At 49.9% G+C, this 22,464-nt stretch overlaps 1 protein-coding gene across 1 annotated transcript in view; it reads left to right on the top strand.

Moving 5' to 3' along the window:
• The window catches only part of Jph2 (junctophilin 2), an 85,415-nt gene that overhangs the window by 26,542 nt on the left and 36,409 nt on the right, over positions 1–22,464 (top strand). The window contains exon 2 of the mRNA XM_045157131.1: positions 9,726–10,545. Within this exon, the coding sequence (XP_045013066.1) occupies positions 9,726–10,545 (820 nt within the window). The remainder of the gene's footprint in view (positions 1–9,725; positions 10,546–22,464) is intronic.

Raw genomic sequence — 22,464 nt, 5'->3', positions numbered from 1 at the left:
TTATTTGAGACAGAGAGAGGGAGAGAGACAGAATGTGTGTGAGAATGGGTGCACCAGGGCCTCTAGCCACTGCAAATGAACTCTAGATACATGTGCCACCTTGTGCATCTGGCTTATGTGGGACCTGGAGAATTGAGCCTGGGTTCTCTTGCTTTGCAGGCAAGCATCTTAACCACTAAGCCATCTCTCCAGGCCTGCCACGCGTTTTTGTGTGATTAATTTTAGCCTGTTCTTGGCACTGGACTCCATGCCCCTGTGAGCAGAGACAATTCCCATTTTGCTCACTGCTATATCTTGAGCAAATCCTTATCCAGTTCAAAGGTAGGAATGAACAAGCCACGATCAGGGATGGGGATGCGGTCCCACTCACAGCAAGAGTGGGGCTCTGCACCCTGATAACCCATGCATGTTCTAGAATTCTTCAAGGGCAGAGTTAGGGCTGAAATCCATGGTATTCCACACTGATGCATAAGAACAAACTGCGGTGCGGGTTGTACTGGGTTCTGGAGAACTCAGAAGCCCCTTCTGGCAGGCAGGATGGTAAGGACTATGGTGATGGCCGTGTCCCCATCCCTCCCAGCTCTTGTGCTGCTGAGCCTGAACTGGGCAACATTTGCTCTCGGGGGCCTCTTTCAGGCTGGGGCACGAGGGAAGGGAATGAGTTTCCTGCCCCTGGACCCAACGTAAAGATGTCTTCAGGAATAGATAGTCAAACATCACCAGCGGGTTACCCAGGGCTCCCTTGGGCCTGGGGAACTGTGCTGGATGCGGGGACTCTGGTGGGAAGAAGCTAGACACAACTCCATCCCCCTTGGAAGCCGAAGACAGGGCGAGAAGGCAAGCCAGTGGTCATGGTCAGCACTTCATGTTGCTTGGAAAAAAACACTGAAAGACAGCATGTGACTGTTTCAGAAACTCTTCTTGGATGAATTTACCTTTAAGCTGTTTTGAACTGTAGCTAAACTTATCCAGGGGAAGAAGGAGGAGAAGAACGTGTGAAAGAGAGAGAGAGAGAGAGAGAGAGAGAGAGAGAGAGAGAGAGAGAGAGAGGGAGAGAGGAGGAAAGGGGCTGGGGATATACTTTGCCTAACATGCCCAAAGCCCTGGGTTTGATTCCCAGCATCATGTACCTCTGGCATGGTGGTATATATCTGTAATTCCAGCACGCTGGGGGTAGAGACAGGAAGAGCAGAAGATCAAGGTCATCCTCAGCTATACAGTGAGTTCCAGACCAGCCTGAAATACATGAGCCTCTGTCAAAAAACAAAGAAAGGAAGGAAGGAAAGGAGAGAGGGAGGGCAGAAGGGAGGGAGAGAAGGAGAAAAGAAGGGAGGGAGGGAAGAAGGAAAGCTGGGGCAAGTGGTTCATGCCTATAACCCAACACTTGGGAGTCTGAGTGAGACAGGAGGACTCCTGGGAGTCCAGGAAAGTCTGGACTATATGGGGAATTCTAAACCAGCGACAATGTGAGACCCCCATGGCAAAAAAAAAAAAAAAAAGGTCAGGGCTGGAGAGATGGCTTAGTGGTTAAAGCACTTAATTGCAAAGCCAAGGACCCAGGTTCAACTCCCCAAGACCCATGTAAGCCAGATGCACATGATGGCACATGCGTCTGGAGTTTGTTTGCAATGGCTGGAGGCCCTGGTGTGTTCATTCTCTCTCTATCTGCCTCTTTCTCTCCCTCTCAAATAAAATAAAATAAACCAAAAAAGGACAACAAAAAGTGGGCACAAAGCACTGAGGTAGGAAGGAAATTGTGACTACAGAATAGCTCAAGATGAGGCTCGAGATGAGGCCAAGGCAGGCTGAGTGGCTGCTAAGGACCTTGATGAATCCCTGAGAACCACGGGATGCCCTGCTGGCTTCACAAGGCCAAGTGCAGGTAGCCCAGGGGCTGAGGAAGCTCTTCTGCGAAGGGTTCCGTCTTGACTTCCCAAGGATGCAAGCTCTGAAGCCTTCTCCCCCAGTTGAAGAGTACCAGTAAAACCTAGGTGTTCCTAAGCACAAGCATGCTTTTTTTTTTTTTTTTCCCTTGTTTTTTTGAGGCAGGGTCTCATTCTAGCTCAGGCCAACCTGGAATTCACTATAGAGTCTCAGGGTGGCCTCGAACTCACGGCGATCCTCCTACCTCTGCCTCCCGAGTGCTGGGATTAAAGGCGTGCACCCCCATGCCCGGCTCTACAAGCAAGCTTTCTTATAGGGAACCACATGCAGGCTCCTTCCCCTCTCCTGCTGCAGATGTGGTCCTGTCTCCAGGGAGGACTGCTCTTTCTTACAGGGAATTAGGGAGATGTGCTCACCCCTAGCATTGCATCTCCTCCTTCCCAGGGTCCTCTCATTCCCAGTCTCCCCAGGGTGTTGGTGTCTCTGGCTACTCGCTTCAAGTTTCCTAATATAGTCTGGTTGTTTCCTCCCCATCTGGTATCCAAGAGCTGCTCTCTGTTGCAGCCTCAGATTTTCTTGGGCTTAAAGAGACCATGTCAGCTTATTTCATGCCAAATTTAAGCTAAAGGTAGCTTGGTTGATTAAATTTCATGAGCTTCTCCAATCCAGAGATTAGATATCGTCTGTGAGTCCCCCGTTTGACAGCCACTTTACTCTGTTCATGTATCCTTATCCCTTTCCTTTTTTTTTTTTTTTTGGATTTTCAAGGTAGGGTCTCACTTTAGGTCAGGCTGACCTGGAATTCTCTATATAGTCTCAGGGTGGCCTCGAACTCACAGTGATCCTCCTACCTCTGCCTCCCGAGTGCTGGGATTAAAGGCGTGCGCCACCACGCCCATCCCTTTCCTATTTTTTAAAAGAATTTTTATTTATTATTTGTAAGGAGAGAGGGGGAGAGAGAGAGACGGACATATAGAGTGAGATGAGAGAGAGGGAGAGAGACTGGGTGCACCAGGGACTCTGGCCATTGCAAATGAACTCCAAATGAATATGCCACTTTGTGCATCTGGCTTTACATGGATGGGTGCTATAATCGAACCCCAGGCCTGCAGGCCTTTAACAACGGAGCCATGTCTTCAACCTTTTTTCCTTTCTTCTGAGAAGAACCAAGGTGTAACTTGAGTAATTTGAGCAATGTAATCTTCAATAAATCCTTCATCCTTACTGAGACGTAGCTATTTGTTAAACTTTTTTTTGGTTTATTTTCATTTATTTGAGAGTGACAGACAAAGTGGTAGAGAGAGATAGAGAGAGAGAATGGGTGCGTCAGGGCCTCCAGCCACTGCAAAGGAACTCCAGATGCATGTGCTCTCTTGTGCATATGATTAACATGGGTCCTGGGGAATTGAGCCTCGAATCAGGGTCCTTAGGCTTCACAGGCAAGCACTTAACTGCTAAGCCATCTCTCCAGCCCGAGACATAGCTTTTTTTTTTTTTTTTTCAAGGTAGGGTCTCACTCTAGCCCAGGCTGACCTGGAATTCACTATGGAGTCTCAGGGTGGCCTCGAACTCACGGTGACCCTCCTACCTCTGCCTCCCTAGTGCTGGGATTAAAGGCACGCTCCACCACGCCCGGCTAAGCTATTTAATCATCAGAAAATAGAAATCATAAAACATCTCTCCAGGCTTTTTCTGACGGATAAAGTGGGAAGAGAATAAAAGTTGCAGAATGCAGATTGTTCACTCATCCAACAAATCCGTGTTGTGCTTTTATTTGCCATTCTTCTAGGTACTGAGGGCATTACAGGAATCCTTGTCTTTATGAAGCCAAGTGAGGTAAGGGTTAATAAGTAAAGGAAAGTATATGTGATTCACATATGCTGTGAACAAGGCTAAAGCAAGTAGAAAGCTCCTGGGTGTGAGGGTTATAGTTCTACAGAGTGAGATCGGGGAGCTCTCACTGAGGACAGGACGGAAGGCGTGAAGAGGCAGGGGCTGAGCATGTGGATACCTGAGAAAGAACATTCCAGGCAGAGGGAGGGGCAAGTGCAAGGGTCTGAGGCTGTACTGCGCTGCTGCGTGTGTGTGCACACGTGCGTGTGTGTGTTGTGGGGGGTTGCTACCGGGAGGCCGTTGTGGCTAGAAGTGGAGGGAAGAGATGAGAACAGGAGCGGTGGAGGTGAAACTGGGGAGTGTCTTGGGTCACCTGAGACTTCAGCTTTTCCTTGGAGCAGAGAAGGGGCAGAGTGCTGGGATCTGTCTGCACACTTGATTGAGGTGTGAGGGACAGACGGAAGCAGGTGACCCAGAGCAGTGGCTCCATCCGCCACGTAGTCAAAGCAAAGATGCGGAGAAGTGTCTGGGTTCTAGGTCCACTCGTACAGTGTGCTGGGTGTTTTGTTTCTTAAGCCCGCATGGGGCTGGAGAGACTGCTCAGTGGTTAAAGGCTCTTGCTTGCAAAGCCCGACGGCCTGGGTTCATTTTCCTAGTGCCCACGTAAAGCTGATAAATGAAGTGGTGCATGCATCCAGAGTTTGTTTGCAGCGGCAGGAGGCCCTGGTGCATACAGACTCTGTCTGTCTCTCTCGAATAAATAAATAAAATATATTAGCCGGGCATGGTGGCACGTGCCTTTAATCCCAGCACTCAGGAGGCAGAGGTAGGAGGATCGCCGTGAGTTTGAGGCCACCCCGAGACTCCATAGTGAATTCCAGGTCAGCCTGGACTACAGTGAGACCCTACCTCAAAAAAACAAAAAAACAAACAAACAAAAAAAAAGAGTTTCATTAGATATCAGTAAATATAAGTAAATAAATAAATAAATATGTTTTAAAAATTAAAAACAACCAAAAAGTTTGAGGTTTGTTTACACTATCACACATCCATCTATCATCCATCCATCCATCATCCATCCATCCATCCATCCATCCATCATCCATCCATCTATCTATCTAGGCAATCAACTCTTTGGAGGCATGGTATCCATGGGAACCATGCATTGTGAATAGAGAGTCTTGGCCCAGAGTGTACACTTGTGTGAAACCAGCCCATCAAGGGGTCATTTCCATATATTCAAGGTTTCCTTTGCCCTTTTATGGTCAGCCCTCCCTGCCCCGCCACTGACAACCCCGGGCCCACTCTGGTGATTTTTTTTGGACATTCAAGTCACTGAACACTGGTTTGCGCTCTTTGACCTCCGGCTTCATCTTTTCATTTGCGTTCTTTTGTTTGTTTTCGAGCCCAGGCTGACCTTGCTTCTCTCTCTTTAGTCTCAGGGTGGCCTCAAACTCACAGCGATCCCCCTACCTCTGCCTCCCAAGTACTGGAGCACCGCCACGCCTGGCTCACGTGTGCTCTTGAGCTGCACCCTGCTGTAAGATAGTCTTCCACAGCGTGGCTGACTATCTGCTCTGAGGCTGTCCTACAGCTCACCCGTGTGCCATGTCACTGGGTTGTTTCCACCTTCTGTCATGTCATTTTCAGTCCTCAAGGTGACCCTGGAAGGCAGGCATGATCGCTCCATTTTCCAGATGAGGAAATCAAGAATCCGTAGGAAGTGTTCTCAGCTTAGATGGTCACATTCCATATTCTGTCTCCATCCCTCCTGTGCAGTGTGCTCACACATGAATGGGTTTGAAAAATGGGACCTGCTACTTCTTTATTTAAAAAAAAAATTAGGGCTGGAGAGATGGCTTAGCAGTTGAGGCACTTACCTTTGAAGCCTAAGGATCCAGGTTCAACTCCCCAGAATACATGTAAGCTAGATGCACATGGTGGTGCATGTGTCTGGAGTTCATTTTCAGTGGCTAGAGGCCCTGGTGTGCCCATTTTATTTTTTTATTTTTTTGTTTATTTATTTATTTGAGAGAGACAGACAGAGAGAGAGAGAGAGGCAGAGAGAAAGAGAAAGAGAATGGGTGCGCCAGGGCCTCCAGCCACTGCAAACGAACTCCAGACGTGTGCGCCCCCTTGTGGATCTTGCTAACGTGGGTCCTGGAGAATCGAGCCTCAAACCGCGGCCCTTAGGTTTCACAGGCAAGCACTTAGCCGCTAAGCCATCTCTCCAGCCTTGGTGTGCCCATTCTTTTTCTCTCTCTCTCTCTGGTAAGTAAATATATACATAAATAAAATATTTTATATTTATTTATTTATTAGAGAAAATATGGGCAAAACCGAGTCCTTAGGCTTTGCAGGCAAGTGCCTTAACCACGGAGCCATTTCTCCATCCTGCTGCTGTTACTTCTCCATCTGCCCATCCCCCTTCTCCCTCTGTTGTACCACATTCCGATTTGTCAAGCCTGCCATGCGATCCCATTTCCCTACTTGCTTAGCTTGAGCTGGACCTTAGTTCAAGCCCTAATTCTATTCTTCCCTGGGTGCGTGATGGCGACCAGGTTACATGATCCCTATGCACATCTCTCCACTGATGAAATGCGGGTCACGTTTACACCTTCCTCTGTGGTAGTTTAAATGGATGGCCCCCCGTATATGCAGGGTTATATTAAAGCTTGTAATTTAGATCTGCAGCTGCCTGGCTGGAGGAGGTGGCTCAGTGGGTGGGTCCTGGGGTCCAACCCTAAGGGGTGGGGGTGGGTTTGGAATTCCTGTCTAAAGACAGGCAAAGTGCCCGGGCTTTGTCCGCGGTTCCTGAGTGTGCTTGCTTGTGCTGCTGGTGTGGCTTGTGGCCTTTTTCTCTCTGTGTTTGGACCTGTGAAAGCAGGCCAGTTTCTTCTGCCATTTGGGAACTTCCCCCGGATGTGTAAGCTTCAAATAAATCCCTTCTCCCTCCTATAAAGGTTGATAACTCTGGGGCCCCAGCAACCAGTAAACGAGTCACAGAAATTACTGGGACATGCTGGCCCTGGAACAACTTTAGCACAGGGGAAATTCCTCTTTTGGGTTGTAAAACGGCTTCCCACCCCACAGCCTGACAGGTCGCCTGCGGCACTGGAGCCATATCCAAACCCACTGTCTTCAAAGCACTAGGCAAAACCTAAGAGTCCTACCTGGGAAAACAAGTCAACACAGGCAATGTCCCTGTTACATCCTTTCCCCTCTCCCTCCCCGCCTTCTCTGCCCTGCTTGTCTCTTCCCTTTAAATATCCAGCTCCGAGGCATCTGGCCGTCCCTGGCTGTTCGCTCACTTCCTCTCCAATAAACAGCAGCCTGCTGTTGAGGTCATCTGTTCGCTCTCCTTATTTCCACGTCGCTCTTGTTGGCCCAGTCCACACTCTGATCCAACACCTCCCATAACTGGGCCTGGTCTGGAAGTTCACCTCAGCAACGTGAGGCTGTTTACTACAGCCTCCAAGAGATCAAGCCCGGTGCTCTCCCTTCTTTGGCCTTGTGTGTGGCTGGCATTGGTGACCACTCTTTCCCATGGCTGGCCCACTGAAGAGAGGCGAGGACGAGGGTGCTCCCGCCTGCTAACAGAGGGTCTGGGAAGAGCTGGCTGATGCTTTGAACGTGCCTCATTATTAATCACCCTGGGCTTGGAGCACGAGGCTGGGCAGAGGGTGGACTTGGGGTTGGACCTGCTTCTTTGGCCAACATGGTGAACTCTTGGACTGTCAGTTTCCTGTCAGGGTCCTGTCTCCTGGGACCGCTAAGAACCTTGTGAGCACAGAGGACTTCTTAGAACAGGCTTGGATGGAGCAGGAGTGGGACCCTGAACTAGCTTCCCTGCTGGGGTGGGGATCAGGCGGAGTGAAGGTACTGGAAAGTCATTGCCTTTAGGGTCACGGTGTCCTGATGCCCAGGAGCCCCGCTTCTCAGTCAGATCGAACCCTAGGGAGCATGTCACTGAAAGGAAAGGCAGAGAGTAGCCCACGGAATGTCAGCCACACACCTGGCCGAGGCTAATGGAGCCAGGCACTGTTCCAGGCTCTGGGGAAATAGCAGAAAGGATCCCGACCTCACACAGCCTCCAATCTGGCAGGGAGAGAAAAGCAAACGATATGTCAGATGAAATGTTAAAAGAGATAAATGTGATGGGAAAGTCAGTCAGGGAGTCGGGTTTGGGTGGGGGTGCAGGCAGACTGCAGTAAGTGTGGAGTCTCATGAGACACATATTGAAGGGTAGGTGTCTGGAACGCTAGGTGGAGGGGAGCTCAGCTGCATGTAGGGGAAGTCCTGTGTTCATGAAGAGCCCCATTAGCTGGGTGTGGTGGCGCACACCTTAAATCCCAGCACTCTCGAGGCAGAGGTAGGAGGATCACCATGAATTCAAGGCAACCCTGAGACTACATAGTGAATTCCAAGTCAGCCTGGGCTACAATGAAACCCTACCTCAAAACAAAACAAACAAAACAAAGTCAAAACTCCTTTTGATAGCCTGTCCTTACTGCAAATCTATAATTCCAGACACTCGGAAAGCTGAGGCAGGAAAAATGAAAGTTCAAGGCCAGCCTAGGCAATTTAGTGTAACTCTGTCTCAAACCAAGGCGAGAGAAATGGCTTAGCAGATTTCAGAGTTACAAACTCATTTAAACCTCAAACAACACTATGATGCAGAAGGCAGCTTGTTTCTGAAAGACGAGAAGCTGAGGCAGGGAGGTCAAGTCAGTCACCCAAGGTCACACAGCAAGTGGGGGCAGAGGCAGTATTTGCAGTCTGGTTTCTGTTCTGCCCATGCAAGGCTTGAGCAACCTCCTGTCTTGTTTCTAGAAGCTAGAGTGCTTGTGACCGTGCAGATCACCAGTCTTGGCACAGAGGGTCTCAGTTTCAGTAACGCCCACCATCTCATGTGCTCACTCAGCTTCAGGAGCCTCAACCTTGGGCTGCGACACTCAGGTGCACATGCAGAAACTCACACACATCCAAATGTCACTTCCATGGGACCATGGGCACTCAGCTGTGTGTGTACACCCTGCCCTTGCACACTCGTGATGTCAGTGGTCGAGACACATGCTTAGCCACAAGTCTTGCACACACAACACACACTCTCGCAATTTCATGTCTTCCAATATCCACTCTGCGGTGCAAAGTCACTGGGTAATCTATTCATGGACCTTAAATATTTGCATCGCCTAAGACTGTAGGATAACTGTGTCTGCGCATACCAAGGGGCCCTGTTGACACCATTTCACACTCTCTGACAGGCTTGCGGCGTTCACTCCACCTTGCCTTGCTGTCAAGAGCTTGACTGCGTTTATAGTCTTGGGTTTTGTCCCACGATGTCTTGCTCATGCAATCTTCTACATACTCTGTGCGCACATGACCTCCCAGCTGCGGTCACACTGCTGCTGCCACGAATCCACCATCTTGCCCACTTATGCCCTTACACATGCATGGTCTCCTGGGTGACCCCAAATCTGGGCACAGTCACTGAAATCAGATTCACTTCCTCTTCTGCCCAGATAACTCCATACTCAAACCTGCTGGTTCACACTCCTCACCCGTTGTCAGACACTCACGACCTTGGCATGCTTCCACCACGGGGAGTGTTCACACCATCCCACAGGTTCCATCTTTCTTTTTATTTTTATTTTTTTCGCTCCTGTGGGAGCAACGTGTAACTACTCTTCCAGGCTGGCACTGTTGCTCTGAGCCACATCACCCTGTGGCCATCTGAGACCTCGCCACGTTCCCCCACCGAGGGGAGACAGTACACACACACACACACACACACACACACACACACACACACATACACCGTGGCAAAGGCCCTCTGGCACGCTCGCACGTGTTCTGGCACACTTGCATCCTCGGCTACCCACCTGAGCATGCATCCTTTTGCTCCTCTGGTGGCAGGTCCCAGTGCACCCCCTCCCCTGCCATGGTCCGTGTGCCCGTCCTCTACTGACGCTGACCCCCCTCCCCCGCTCTCTCCTCACCCACAGGGACGTACCAAGGTCAGTTCACCAACGGCATGCGTCACGGCTACGGGGTGCGCCAGAGCGTGCCCTACGGGATGGCGGTGGTGGTGCGCTCTCCGCTGCGCACGTCGCTCTCGTCCCTGCGCAGCGAGCACAGCAACGGCACGGTGGCCCCGGACACGCCCTCCTCCCCGCTCTCCTCCTCCGCCGCCGACGGCCCCGCGCTGTCGTCGCCCGCGATCCCCCGCGGTGGCTTCGCGCTCAGCCTGCTGGCTAACGCCGACGGGGCGGCGGCGGCGGCGCGGGGTTGGTCCAAGGGCGGTGGCCTCTTCCAGCGGGGCGCGCTGCTGGGTAAACTGAGGCGCACCGAGTCTCGCGCGTCGCTGGGCAGCCAGCGCAGCCGGGTCAGCTTCCTGAAGAGCGACGTGAGCTCGGCGGCCAGCGACGCCGCGTCCACGGCCAGCCTGGGCGAGGGCGGCGGCGCCGAGGGTCCCGACGAAGCCGCGCCCTTCGAGGCCGACATCGACGCCACCACCACCGAGACCTACATGGGCGAGTGGAAGAACGACAAGCGCTCGGGCTTCGGCGTGAGCGAGCGCTCCAGCGGCCTCCGCTACGAGGGCGAGTGGCTGGACAACCTGCGCCACGGCTACGGCTGCACCACGCTGCCCGACGGGCACCGCGAGGAGGGCAAGTACCGCCACAACGTGCTGGTCAAGGGCACCAAGCGCCGCGTGCTGCCGCTCAAGAGCTCTAAGGTGCGCCAGAAGGTGGAGCACGGCGTGGAGGGAGCCCAGCGCGCCGCAGCCATTGCGCGCCAGAAGGCCGAGATCGCCGCCTCCAGGTAGGTTGTCTCGTGGGGTGGGAACCACCCTTGGGAGTCTAGGAGTCTCTCTACCCCCCTGGCCTCAAGCCTATTTCTGGTTCAACGAAGGCTTGGTGGAAGAGGTTCCGGAGCCCCCTGGGGGTGATCCGTGCCATCCCATGCGTGCCTTGTCCATCCACTCACTCACATCCTGCCATTCATCCAACAGACCCTGGCAAAACATTCCTATTCTCTCGATCCCTCAAATATACACCGTCTCGACACTCAACAAGCCACTCACCCACTCTACCTGCTGCTGACTCAACCGTCCCGTCCAGTCACCCAACTACACACCCGGCCCACCAGCCATGGAGTGAGTCACCCCGACATCCATCGAACCCCTCCCTTCACAGCTTCCCTTAACACCTGGACACTCCTCCATCCTTCCTTCCAACGCTTTGGTCCATCCAGCCGTCTCCTGTCAATCGGCCTCTCCGATGACTTCACAACCAGCCACCATCCACACAGCTGTTCAGTCATCCAGCCTCATCCACCCAGCCAACTTTTCATCCACCCACCCATCCAGCCATCCAGTCTTCTGCCCAACCATCTACTTGCATGTCCATTCAACCACTTGTCCATCTTGCGTCCAGTCATCTAGGATCATCCAGCTACTTCACCCATCCTTGCGTTCAAGCATGCATCCATCCACTCAGCCACCTCACTGCACCTAGCTTTCATTTATCCAACCACCCAGGCACACCTCCCCTCACAGAAACACCACCTTCCCCTGTGCTCCCAACCACCCCTCCACCACGCTGCCATCCAGCCCCTCCCTACTTCCCCCAACCATCTACCATGTTCACCTACCCAGGCTCCCAACCATACGTCCATCCGTTCCTCCTCCTACTCAGCCACGACCCTGTCACCTACACACAACACCCTCTGTGTGTCTTCTCATTTACAGCAGGTGAAGTCCAGAAGCTGTTTCTAAACGTGTACGGTGCCTACTCCGTGTGTGGCGATCTTAAGTGGTTTATGAATATCGACTCGTCCCCTCGCTTTTGCAGCCTTAAAGGCTAGGTGCTATTTTAGATGAGCTGAATGAGGCTCAGAAACATGAAGGATATTTGTTTAACATTACCCGGTTAGTGAGTGGCCTTCCATATTTGGTGCACACCTTCATGTCTAACCTGTTTTTTTTTTTTTTTCCATTCTCTCCCGGGGTCTAGAATTTTTTTCTCTGTGCTAGCCAGTCTGACCTCCCCCCTCCCCGATCCTTAATCTCCTGCCAAAAATATTTGTCAGTCTGGCCTTTCCCAAACCCCATCCTGTACTTTCTCCTGCCAAAAGTCTTTGGTTCACGCGAGTTTATCTGCCGTCTTCTTGCTGTCCACTCAAGAACCACTCCATTCTCATGGTGCAGTTTGGAGTGGGCTGCAGGGCAGGCAGGGTGAGGGACGTGGTGGTGGGGGAGGGTACCACGTGCCCTGAGCCTGCAGCCATCCTGGGGCAGAGGTTGGGACACGTGGCCTTCAGCGTTCAGCAGACGGAGAGACGAATCCCGGCCCTGCTCCGAGACTGGACCTGGGGAGGCCACTTCCCTGTACGAACTTTCAATTTTCCTCATGTCGTGTCACTATTTCTTGGCTGTGTATGTTTATAAACACGGGCATGTTCTGAGCGTTGAGGAGGCTAATGCAGTGGCTCTCCGAGCTGTCTTGGGGTGCGTCCCTGGGAAATAGACTCGGGGCTGGAGATTAAAGTTCAGGAGGGTTATGGGGACCATTCTTGGGATGAACGCTCTGAGGAGGGGAAGAGGCAGGATGGGGCCAGGGGAGAAGCTGGGCGGCCGTGCAGGCTCTACAGAGGCCTCTGCAGCCATGAGTGGTCTCTGTGGTGATGTGACCTTCAGAGTTGTCCCGAGTAGTTGGGGGGCGGGGAGAAGGAGATGGCTCATACCCTGTACGTAGGAAGCAGACTATCCTCCTGAAAGAAGCAGCCCCCGGAGCTGATGGTCTCTTCAGTTCAGAGCAATCCCTGGAGAGGAATCATTACCTGTAACTCTCTGAGCAGCTGGGGCTGGGCTGGGAGAAGGAAGCCCTTCAGTCTTGAAGTAGAATATGAATTACTCGCCTACTAGCCACTACGGTGCTAGACACCAGCATGGGCTCTTTTTGTTTGTTTGCTTTGGTCCCAGGCTAGCCCAGGCTGACCTGGAACTCAGTCTGTAGTCCCAGGCTGGCCTTGAACTCACAGTGATCCTCCTACCTCTGCCTCCCAAATACTAGGATGAAAGGTGTGTGCCACCATACCTGGCCTGGCACAGGCTTGATAAATGTTACTAATCACTCAGTGAATGTCATCATTCAGTGAATTTACTTGACAGATGTGATGCTGAGGCCCCAGAAAGAATGAAATATACCTGTATTCTTTCCTGTTGCATCACTGTGACGATATCTGACGGCAGCAACCTAAGAGAGGACAATTTCATCTTGGCTCCTGGTTTCTAAGGGTTTCAGTCCTTCATGGTGGGGAAAGGCATGATGGAGTGACTGAGTTCATGCTGGCAGGAGAGTGTGGTAGAAGTGCCAGGCTGTTCTTGAGTAGACCGGGAAGCAGAGGGCGAGACAGGGAGTGGACCAGGTACCTTCAAAGACCTGACCCTAGTGATCTGCTTCCACCAGCTGGGTCCCAGAGTTCCACAGCCTCTCCAGATAGCACCATCGGTTGGGGTATAAATGCTCCAAAGATGAGCCTGTGGGGAACATGTCAGATTCAAGGCATAACAGTACCACACATTACTGAGCCCTTGCAAGTGGGCAGAGGCTCCAGCCTCAAGCTTTCTGACTCCAGTTGTCACACCTGGCATTTATGTGGGTGTCGAGGATCTGAACTGAGGCCCTCACACCTGTGTGGTGAGCACGTTACCGACTGAGCCATGTCCACAGCCCCAGAACCTCTTTTCCATGTTGTCAGCACTCTTCCTTGTCCTGGAAGAGATGTCTCCTTGCTCACCACTGGTCTGTGACAGTTTCTTAGTTTCCCCTATTTCTCCTGACCTTGGTAATTTAGGAGGATATTAGGGTTTTTTTTTTTTTTTTCAATTACCGTTGTGTGGCTAGATAAAGCACCTGACCAAAAGCAGCTGATGGGAGGAAAGTTATTTTGGCTTACAGTCTAGAAGGGAAGTTCCGTGATGACAGGGGAAAGGTGGTGGAGCACCTCTGTGCCAACGTCAGGTGGACAACAGCAGCGGGAGAGTGAGCCACGCCCTGGCAAGGGGGAGCTGGCTATAACACCCCTAAGCCTGCCCCCAACAACACACCTCCTTCAGCAAGGCTCCACCTCCCAAATTGCCATTAGCTGTGAACCAAGCATTTAAAACACATGAGTTTGTGGGGGACACCAAATCAAACCACCATAGGGTTTGTCTGATAGTTTTCTTATAATCATACTTAGGTTCTAGGACTTTTTTTGTTTGTGTTTTTGAGGTAGGGTCTCACTCTAGCCCAGTCTGACCCAGAATTCATTATGTAGTCTTAGGGTGGCCTCGAACTCACATTAATCCTCCTACCTCTGCATCCCAAGTGCTGGGATTAAGGGCATGTACCATCACGCCTGGCTCAATGACTTGTTTTTATTTTTGTGAGCTAGGATCTCATGTGACCCGGGCTGGTCTCAAACTCACTATGTAGCTAAAGCTGGCCTTAAATTCTTTTTCTTTCTTTCTTTTCTTTTCTTTTTTTTCTTTTTTTGATGTAGGGTCTCACTCTATCTAGCCCAAGCTGACCTAGAATTCACTATGTAGTCTCAGAGTGGCCTTGAACTCACAGTGATCCTCCTACCTTTGATTTCCCAAGTGCTGGGAGTAAAGGTGTGCACCACCATACCTAGCTATTAAATTCTTTATTTTTATTTGTATTTATTTGCAAGGAGAGAGAGAATGGCTGCACCAGGGCCTTTTGCCACTGCAAACAAACTCCAGATGTATGTACCACTTTGTGCGTCTGGCTTTCATGGGTAGTAGGGAATCGAACATGGACTGACTGGCTTTACAAACAAGTGCCTTCACCACTGAGCAATCTCTGCACCTCTGACCTTAAATTCTTGATTCTTCTGCCTCCTCCTCACAAGTGTTAAGATTATAGACATGCTTCACCATTATATAAAATTTTATATATCAGATTTTATATTTTGTCTGTTTTTACAATTTTATAATAAAGTTATTATGCAGCTTATACAGAGGACATTTTTAATAATTGCACTGAGTGCATATGGTTATGACAGGTGGAAGCCAGGACTGTCCTGGGCCACCCTGGGACAAGGCCAAGAAAAGTCAGTAAGAGCTTGCAGCTGGGTTCAAGAAGACTATGAAATGGCATACAGCCTATTCCACTGGCTAGCTGTGTGACCTTGGCCAAGTTGCTTCCCTCTCTGGCCCTGAGATCCTTTTATCTCATTGGAGGTGAGCTGGCACCTAGCATTGAGCAGCTGGCAGTGGAGAGTCATCGTAGACTAGAGCTTTTGGTTTTAAAGATGAGGCAGTGAGCGTTGGGTGGGAAGGACGGCTTTCCCTCAAGTTCTCTCTGGTGGGGTACAGTGCAGCTCCTGCCTGCTATTTTTTTAAAATTACTTATTTGAGAGTGACAGAGAGAGAAAGAGGCAGATAGAGAGAGAGAGAGAGAGAGAGAGAGAATGGGCATGCCAGGGCTTCCAGCCTCTGCAAACGAACTCCAGACACATGCACCCCCTTGTGCATCTGGCTAAGTGGGACCTGGGGAACCGAGCCTCGAACTGGGGTCCTTAGGCTTCACAGGCAAGCGCTTAACCGCTAAGCCACCTCTCCAGCCTGTCTGCTCTCTTTCCTTTCCCTGTCCCTCCTGCTAGTGCACGTACCCTTGAATGTGGAGGGGTGGCGCTGTCACTAAGGAATTTCTCAGGCTCTTGGCTGGCAGAATTTCGGGAGAACTTGGTACCCAGCTTCTCTGCTGCGCCGCGTGTGGGGAGCTTAGGGGAGATGTGGAGTCTTCGTGTGTGGACAGAGTCCCGGATGCCCTTAGGCTGCTGCCTCGTGGGGTTGGCTGTCTGACTCTGATTCAAGCCCAAGATGCATTTCCAATTAAGGGAGTGTTTGGGTGAGGAGGAAGGGCCGGATTGCTGCTTCATCCTTGGAGGCTCGCCCCTCCCTCCCTGGGGCTTTGGGGAAAACTGCCAAGGGACCAGGGACCGGAAGCAGCCCAGCAAGCAGCAGTCTCCTGGGGGCCCAGGAGGACTGAGTTTCTGAGCTCTAGCTCTTGGCCCCAGGCTTGGGTAGAACTGGTCAGTTTGGAGTCCATGGCCAGGACATCTCTTGCAGGTAAACCCATCCTAACGGGAAAGGGACTATGGCTTGGAAAAGATCCCCAGGCTGGGAAGAAGTAGAAGGCTTTCAGCACAAGGATGAGGACAGAGGTTGGATCCCCAATACTCAGATGTGGTGGTGTGTGCCTGTAATCCCAGTGCTTTTAGGCAACAGAAATGGGTGGATCTCAGGGGCAAGCCAGCTAGCGAGACTAGCTGAATTGGGGATCTCTGGGCAGAGAGACCCTGCCTCAGTAAATAAAGTGGAAAGACAGCCAGTGTGAACCTCAGACCTTCACGTGCATGCACAAACCTGTGCCCCCACACAAACATGCGCGTGCACATACACACACACACACACATACACACATACACACACACATACACACACACACACACACACACACACACACACACACGCACGTCCACTGTAGTAGCTATTTATCATGTGCAGCAACAGTACCCTTGAGGTGCAGCTGGCTTGACTGGCATGTGCTTCGAATTGGGAAAATACTGGATTCTAGAGCCATACTGTGGAAATTGTGCAAAGTAACTTGCTATCCATTTTTAAAATATTGAATTCACATTGAAGTGTCTATATTTCAGAAATACCGAGTCAGGAAAAACTGTACTGTTGAGCTTCGTTTTACCTGTTTCTACTTTTTGTGCGTAGTTCTTAGAAAAAAAAATTATATATGTGACTTACACTGCATTTATTTCTGTGTGTGTGTATGTAGTAAGCATGTGGATTTGTGTGTGTGTGTGTGTGTGTGTGTGTGTGTGTGTGTATGTGCAGTCCAGAGGTTTATGTTTAGTATCTTCCTCAATAGTGCTCCACCTTATTTTGGGGGGGACAGGGTCTCACTGAACCTGGAGTTCACCGATTTGGCTAGACTATCTAGCTAACAAGCCCCAGGGATTCTCCCACCTCTGCCTCCTCAGCTCTGAGGTTACAGCATGTGTGGCCGCACCCGGCTTTTGCATAGGTTCTGGGGGCCCAATCTCAGATCCTCACGTTTGCACAGCAAATGTTGTACTCATTGAGCCATCTTCCCAATCCCCCTTACATGACATTTTTATTGGTCAGTGTGGCTCTAGACCCATTCAGTCCCTTTGGAAATAGTCCGGCTCTTTCACTGGCCAAATAGGGAAACTGAGGTACAGAAAGGGATGAAAGATATCTAACAACCACCAAGGGACGCAGGCAAAGAACGCTTTCTGCCTTTTTTTAAAAAAATTTTTTTTTTAAATTTATTTGAGAGCGACAGACACAGAGAGAAAGACAGATAGAGGGAGAGAGAGAGAATGGGCGCGCCAGGGCTTCCAGCCTCTGCAAACGAACTCCAGACGTGTGCGCCCCCTTGTGCATCTGGCTAACGTGGGACCTGGGGAACCGAGCCTCGAACTGGGGTCCTTAGGCTTCACAGGCAAGCGCTTAACCGCTAAGCCATCTCTCCAGCCCGCTTTCTGCCTTTTAAGGTCATGGATGCTGGGTTGTGGAGCATGCTGGGAGGTTTGGGGAGGGTGTACCAACATCCGGGTAAATGGCTCCCTGTGGAAGGAGCACACCATGAGTGTGAGGTTGACCGAGAGTCTGCGGCTCCCTCTTGGTTTCTCCCCAGCCCTCAGCTTCTTCATTCCTCCAAGGAGAATGCTGATACCCACCTCGAAGTTTTCGCAAGGGTTACAGTGGAGTCTGTGCGTCTCGCACTTTGCCCAGGGTCAGCAAGCAGGAAGGGCTCCACACGTACCAGCTGCCATTGGCATTATTTAGTTTTCACCTGTGCCCCGCCCCTCTTACCTGCCAGCGAGGCATCCCTCTGGAGAGTCCTCAGCTGCCCCAGGGTGTGAAGTTTGGAGCAGCTCGGATTTTATATGGTGGTGACATATGTCTTCTGTCCCCTGACTCCCTTCCTACTTCCAGCTCCTCTCCAGGATGACCCAAGCTGAGTATAGAGCTGGAGATGGCTTTGCTGGTTTCTGGGTGCTGGGTGCAGTGGCTAAGATTTTGGGCGGTGACGCTGGACAGGCCCAGCTTTGACTCTGGGTTCAGCTTCTTAGAAGCTGCATGAACTTCAGCAAGTTATCACCTCCAATGGGGTTGCTTTGCCTCTTCAGTCAAACGGGAGGTGTAAGCCATTTATATGAGCTAGATATCATTCTTCAGGTACCTGGCAGTGTCCTCTGGGCAATGAACCATTTGAGAGAAGGTGTCGCATCTCCCACCATCCAGCTCTATGCTTCGTCTTTAAATGAGCTCACTGCAAAGTACATAAAGGACTTTCATTGAAAAGGAAGTTTTGGGTTGGAGAGATATCTCAGCAGTGAAGGCACTTGCCTTCAAAGACAAAGGACCCAGGTTTGAATACCCAGGACCCACATAAGCCAGATGCACAAGGTGGCACGTGCATCTGGAATTCATTTGCAGTGGCTGGAGGGCCTGGAGTGCCCATTCTCTCCCTCTCCTCCTTTCTCTCTGCCTTTTTTTCCCTCTCAATTAAGTAACAATAAAAAAAGAATAAAAAAAGAAAAGGAAGTTTTTTTTTTCATCACTTCTAAATAGGAAACTTATATCCTGGGAAATTTTGGGGAAAACAATACCGCTCAACCCTAGAGTCAAGCTACTGACTGCCAAAGGCACTGAGCTTAAAGTCTGTTCTCTTTTTCACTGTAAAGAGGCATGGGGCTGGCGGGATAGCGCAGTGAATAAAGTGCCTGCCTCATGGACGGGAGGACCTGCTTCAGATGCCCAGAGCCCTTGGAAAAACGCCAGGTATGGCGGTACACACCTGTAGTCCCAGTGCTGGAGAGTTGGAGACAGAGGGTCCTTGGGGTTCACTGGGCAGCCAGTCCAGCCTAATGGGTGTACTACATGCAGTGAGAGACCTTGTTTCAGAAAAGGTGGACAGTGTTTGAGGAACTACCTCACAGGTTGTCCCCTAGCCTCCATAGGTGCGCGCACACACACACACACACACACACACACACACAGACATATATATATATATATATATATATATATATATATATATATATATATATATATATATATATATATTCACCTGTACATACATGAGTGTGAACACCCACATGCATATTAAAAAGATCCTGAAGGGATAAAAAAGCTATAGGTACCTCGCTGGGGTTTTCCCCCTTGACCTACTAGAAGCATGCATTTGGTGAAGAAGGTTTAGTGTTGGACAAAACCTGGGAACTGGTGGGCTGGAGAGATGGCTTAGCGGTTAAGCGCTTGCCTGTGAAGCCTAAGGACCCCGGTTCGAGGCTCGGTTCCCCAGGTCCCACGTTAGCCAGATGCACAAGGGGGCGCACGTGTCTGGAGTTCGTTTGCAGAGGCTGGAAGCCCTGGCACGCCCATTCTCTCTCTCTCCCTCTATCTGTCTTTCTATCTGTGTCTGTCGCTCTCAAATAAATAAAAAAAAAATTAAAAGAAAAACCTGGGAACTGGCTTGGTAATTGCCCATTTTTGAGCCTGTTTGATTTTTTTTTTTATTTAGCAACTATTTCATCCTTATTTCTGGGAGTCGTGCCTGAGTCTAAGTGCTTTACAGATATTAACTGTAGAGGGCTGGAGAGATGGTTCAAGGACTAAGGGCGCTTGCCAGCCCAGGTTCAGTTCCCTAGTACCCAGATTCACAATGTGACACATGTGTCTGGAGTTAGTTTGCAATGGCCAGAAGCCCCAGCGAAACCACATTCTCTTTCTCTCGTTTGCAAATACATAAATAAAAATATTTTTAAAAAATTAATTATGTAACACTGTTATCCTCACTTTACAGATGAAAACTGAGGCACTAAGTCCCTCCAAGAGTCATCTAGCCAAATAAGGACAGAGCTGGGAGCTGAAGCCAGGTTCCTGGTGCAGGAATACTCTTGGCTGTGGTCTAACGCTTAATAGGTTTCCTGACCCTTAGCCTTTGCTCTGGCAGGACTTTACTGGGCACTGGGCATACAGTGGACAGTTGGGGTCAGTGTCCCCTGGGGACTTCCAGTGTAGCTGTGAAGGCAGACAGAATTGGACAGGACCGGGGTTGGAACAGAGGGAGGAAGGAGCTGAAAGCGGCAAGGCCCAGAGTCAAGAGCAGCTCACTGTCCCAGGAAGTGCTCTCTGCGGGTGGCTACCTCTGCCTGGGAGTTCCCAGGTAGAGAAGTCCAAAAGTCATCGCAGGTCGGGGAACCACAATGCGCAGCAATCTGGAGGTAGGAGCGTGTCCGGTGCACTTTGGGAGTGATGAGTCATTGAGAATGCTGCAAGGACAGCTGGAGATTAGAGACGAGGCCAGCCAGACAGCCTTGACCACACCGGGGTAGTGGCGGCTTTGAATGTCAGGGGTGGGAGCCCGATGTTACAATCCAAGAATTATGAGGGTGATGTTCCTTAGTAGCAGGTAGCAGGCTTGTGTCTGACTAGCTGCTATGTAGGGACCTGGTCCCACATCCCCTCGAGAGAGCTGCCGCATCATAGCTACAGGATTGATTGGTATCACTGGCTCAGCAGTAGCAAGGTTCTCGATTTATTGATTGATTGATTGATTTTGGGTCTCATGTTTCCCATGCTGGCCTCAGACTCACTGAATAGTTGGAGTTGAACTTTTGGTCCTCCTGCTTCTACCTCTGGAGTGCTGAGATTACAGACAGGAGTGCACCACCACCACGCCAGGTTTGTATGGTGCTGGGGACCGAACTCAGGGCTTTGTGCATGCTAGCAAACACTGCCGACTGAGTTACATCCCTAGTTCTCTGCTGATTTTTTAAAAATATTTTTATTTATTTGAGAGTGACAGAGAGAGAGAGAGAGAGAGAGAGAGAGAGGGAGAGGGAGAGAATAGTGGCCTCCAGCCACTGCAAATGAGCTCCAGATGCGTGCGCTCCCTTGTGCATCTGGCTCATGTGGGTCCTGGGGAATCGAGCCTCGAACTGGGGTCCTTAGGCTTCACAGGCAAGCGCTTAACCACTAAGCCATCTCTCCAGCCCCTCTCTGTTGATTTTTAAAGAAAAACTGGAAATTTGCATTTTGACATAACATATTCCCCCTTTGACTCTTTTTTTTTTTTCTTTTGGTCAAGGTGGGGTCTCCTTCTAGCCCAGGCTGACCTGGAATTCACTATGTGACCTTGAACTCACAGTGATCCTCCTACCTCAGCCTCCTGAGTGCTGGGATTAAAGGTGTGCGCCACCACTCTCAGCCCTCTCTGAAGTTTTATTATGAAACAATCAAATATGTATAAAAGTAGACTAGTAGTGTATGAACAGCCATGTGCTCGTTCATTAGATTCAACTGTCAGCAAGTTGGCCATATTTCCTCTGTCGTCTGTAAAATTGTGTTTGTTTTTTCCTGAAATAGTCAAAATTCTTAATGCCACAAGAGAATTAGCCTCAGAGTACTTCACAATGCATCTCTAAAGTGTAAGGTCATTTCCTACGCAACCCCAAAGTCATTACCATACCTAACAGGTAACAGTAGTTCCAGGTAAATGATTTCTTTCTCAGTTTTATCCACTGTGTCAGATCCAGTTTGCTCCAATGAGCAAGTTGTCACCCTGTGATCTTGATGTGCATTCCTATAATCAGATGATGTTCAGTACCTTTTGTTTTAGTTGAATATTGCGTAATTCTTTTTTACCTTTCTTGAGTTTATTGGCTATTTGTATTTTTTTTTTTGGAGAAAAAAATTACCAATTTTTAAATAGGGTTATTTGTCTGTCCTCCAATTTTTTTTTTTCCTTAAAGATTGGGTCTTGGGTGACTGAAACCTCACCATAGTTCTGAGAAGTGACTGCAGAGTGTCCAGCACTAAGCGAGACATCTTTATCATACCCAGCAAGGTTCAGGGTCCGTTGTGGAAGAGGTAGTGGAAAGAATGTAAGGGAAGACGGCTTACAATGCTGTCATCCAGACACAAAGTGGCCTTGGTATTCATGACCTCCCCGTGGCTGATGGTACCTACATTCAAGACCTGCATAATTGCGTAGCAAAATGATGGCATCAAAATAGAAGAGAGGCCAGTTGGAAATAAGATTTAGTGGAGAGGAGGTTGAGAGGGAGAAAAGGGAGGGAGGTGAGAGGGGATTTTGATCATGGTATATTGTCTATATTATGGAAGTTGTCAATAAATAGTCAAAAAAGATAGAGCTTTGCTACAGAACTAAGGCTGGTCTTCATCCTTCTACCTTAGTCTCCAGAGTGCTGGGATTATAGACATGCATCACCACTGCTTGGCACTATTATCAAGCTGCAAAGGTTATATGCATGCATATATACATACATATATACATATATACACACATACACACACATATATATTGTGTGTATACATACATACATATAATATGTATATTTATATGTATCATATATAGTCCCTTATCACATATATGATTTTTGTTTTGAATATTTTCCCCATTCTGTGTGGATTATTTCCTTCCCTCTTCCTCTTCTCTCTCTTCCTCTTTCCCTCCCTTGTAATGAGGATTGAACCCAGGGCCTTGCCTATGGTAGGCACACTCTGCTACTGAGCTACACTGCAGCCCTTAATTTTATTTTGAGACAAGACCTCACTATGTTGCCTAGACGACTGACCTTGAACTTGTCATCTGCCTG

This window comes from Jaculus jaculus, chromosome 8 (genome assembly GCF_020740685.1).
Source record: "Jaculus jaculus isolate mJacJac1 chromosome 8, mJacJac1.mat.Y.cur, whole genome shotgun sequence".
Lineage (NCBI taxonomy): Eukaryota > Metazoa > Chordata > Mammalia > Rodentia > Dipodidae > Jaculus > Jaculus jaculus.
This window is presented reverse-complemented; position numbering and strand designations above follow the sequence as displayed.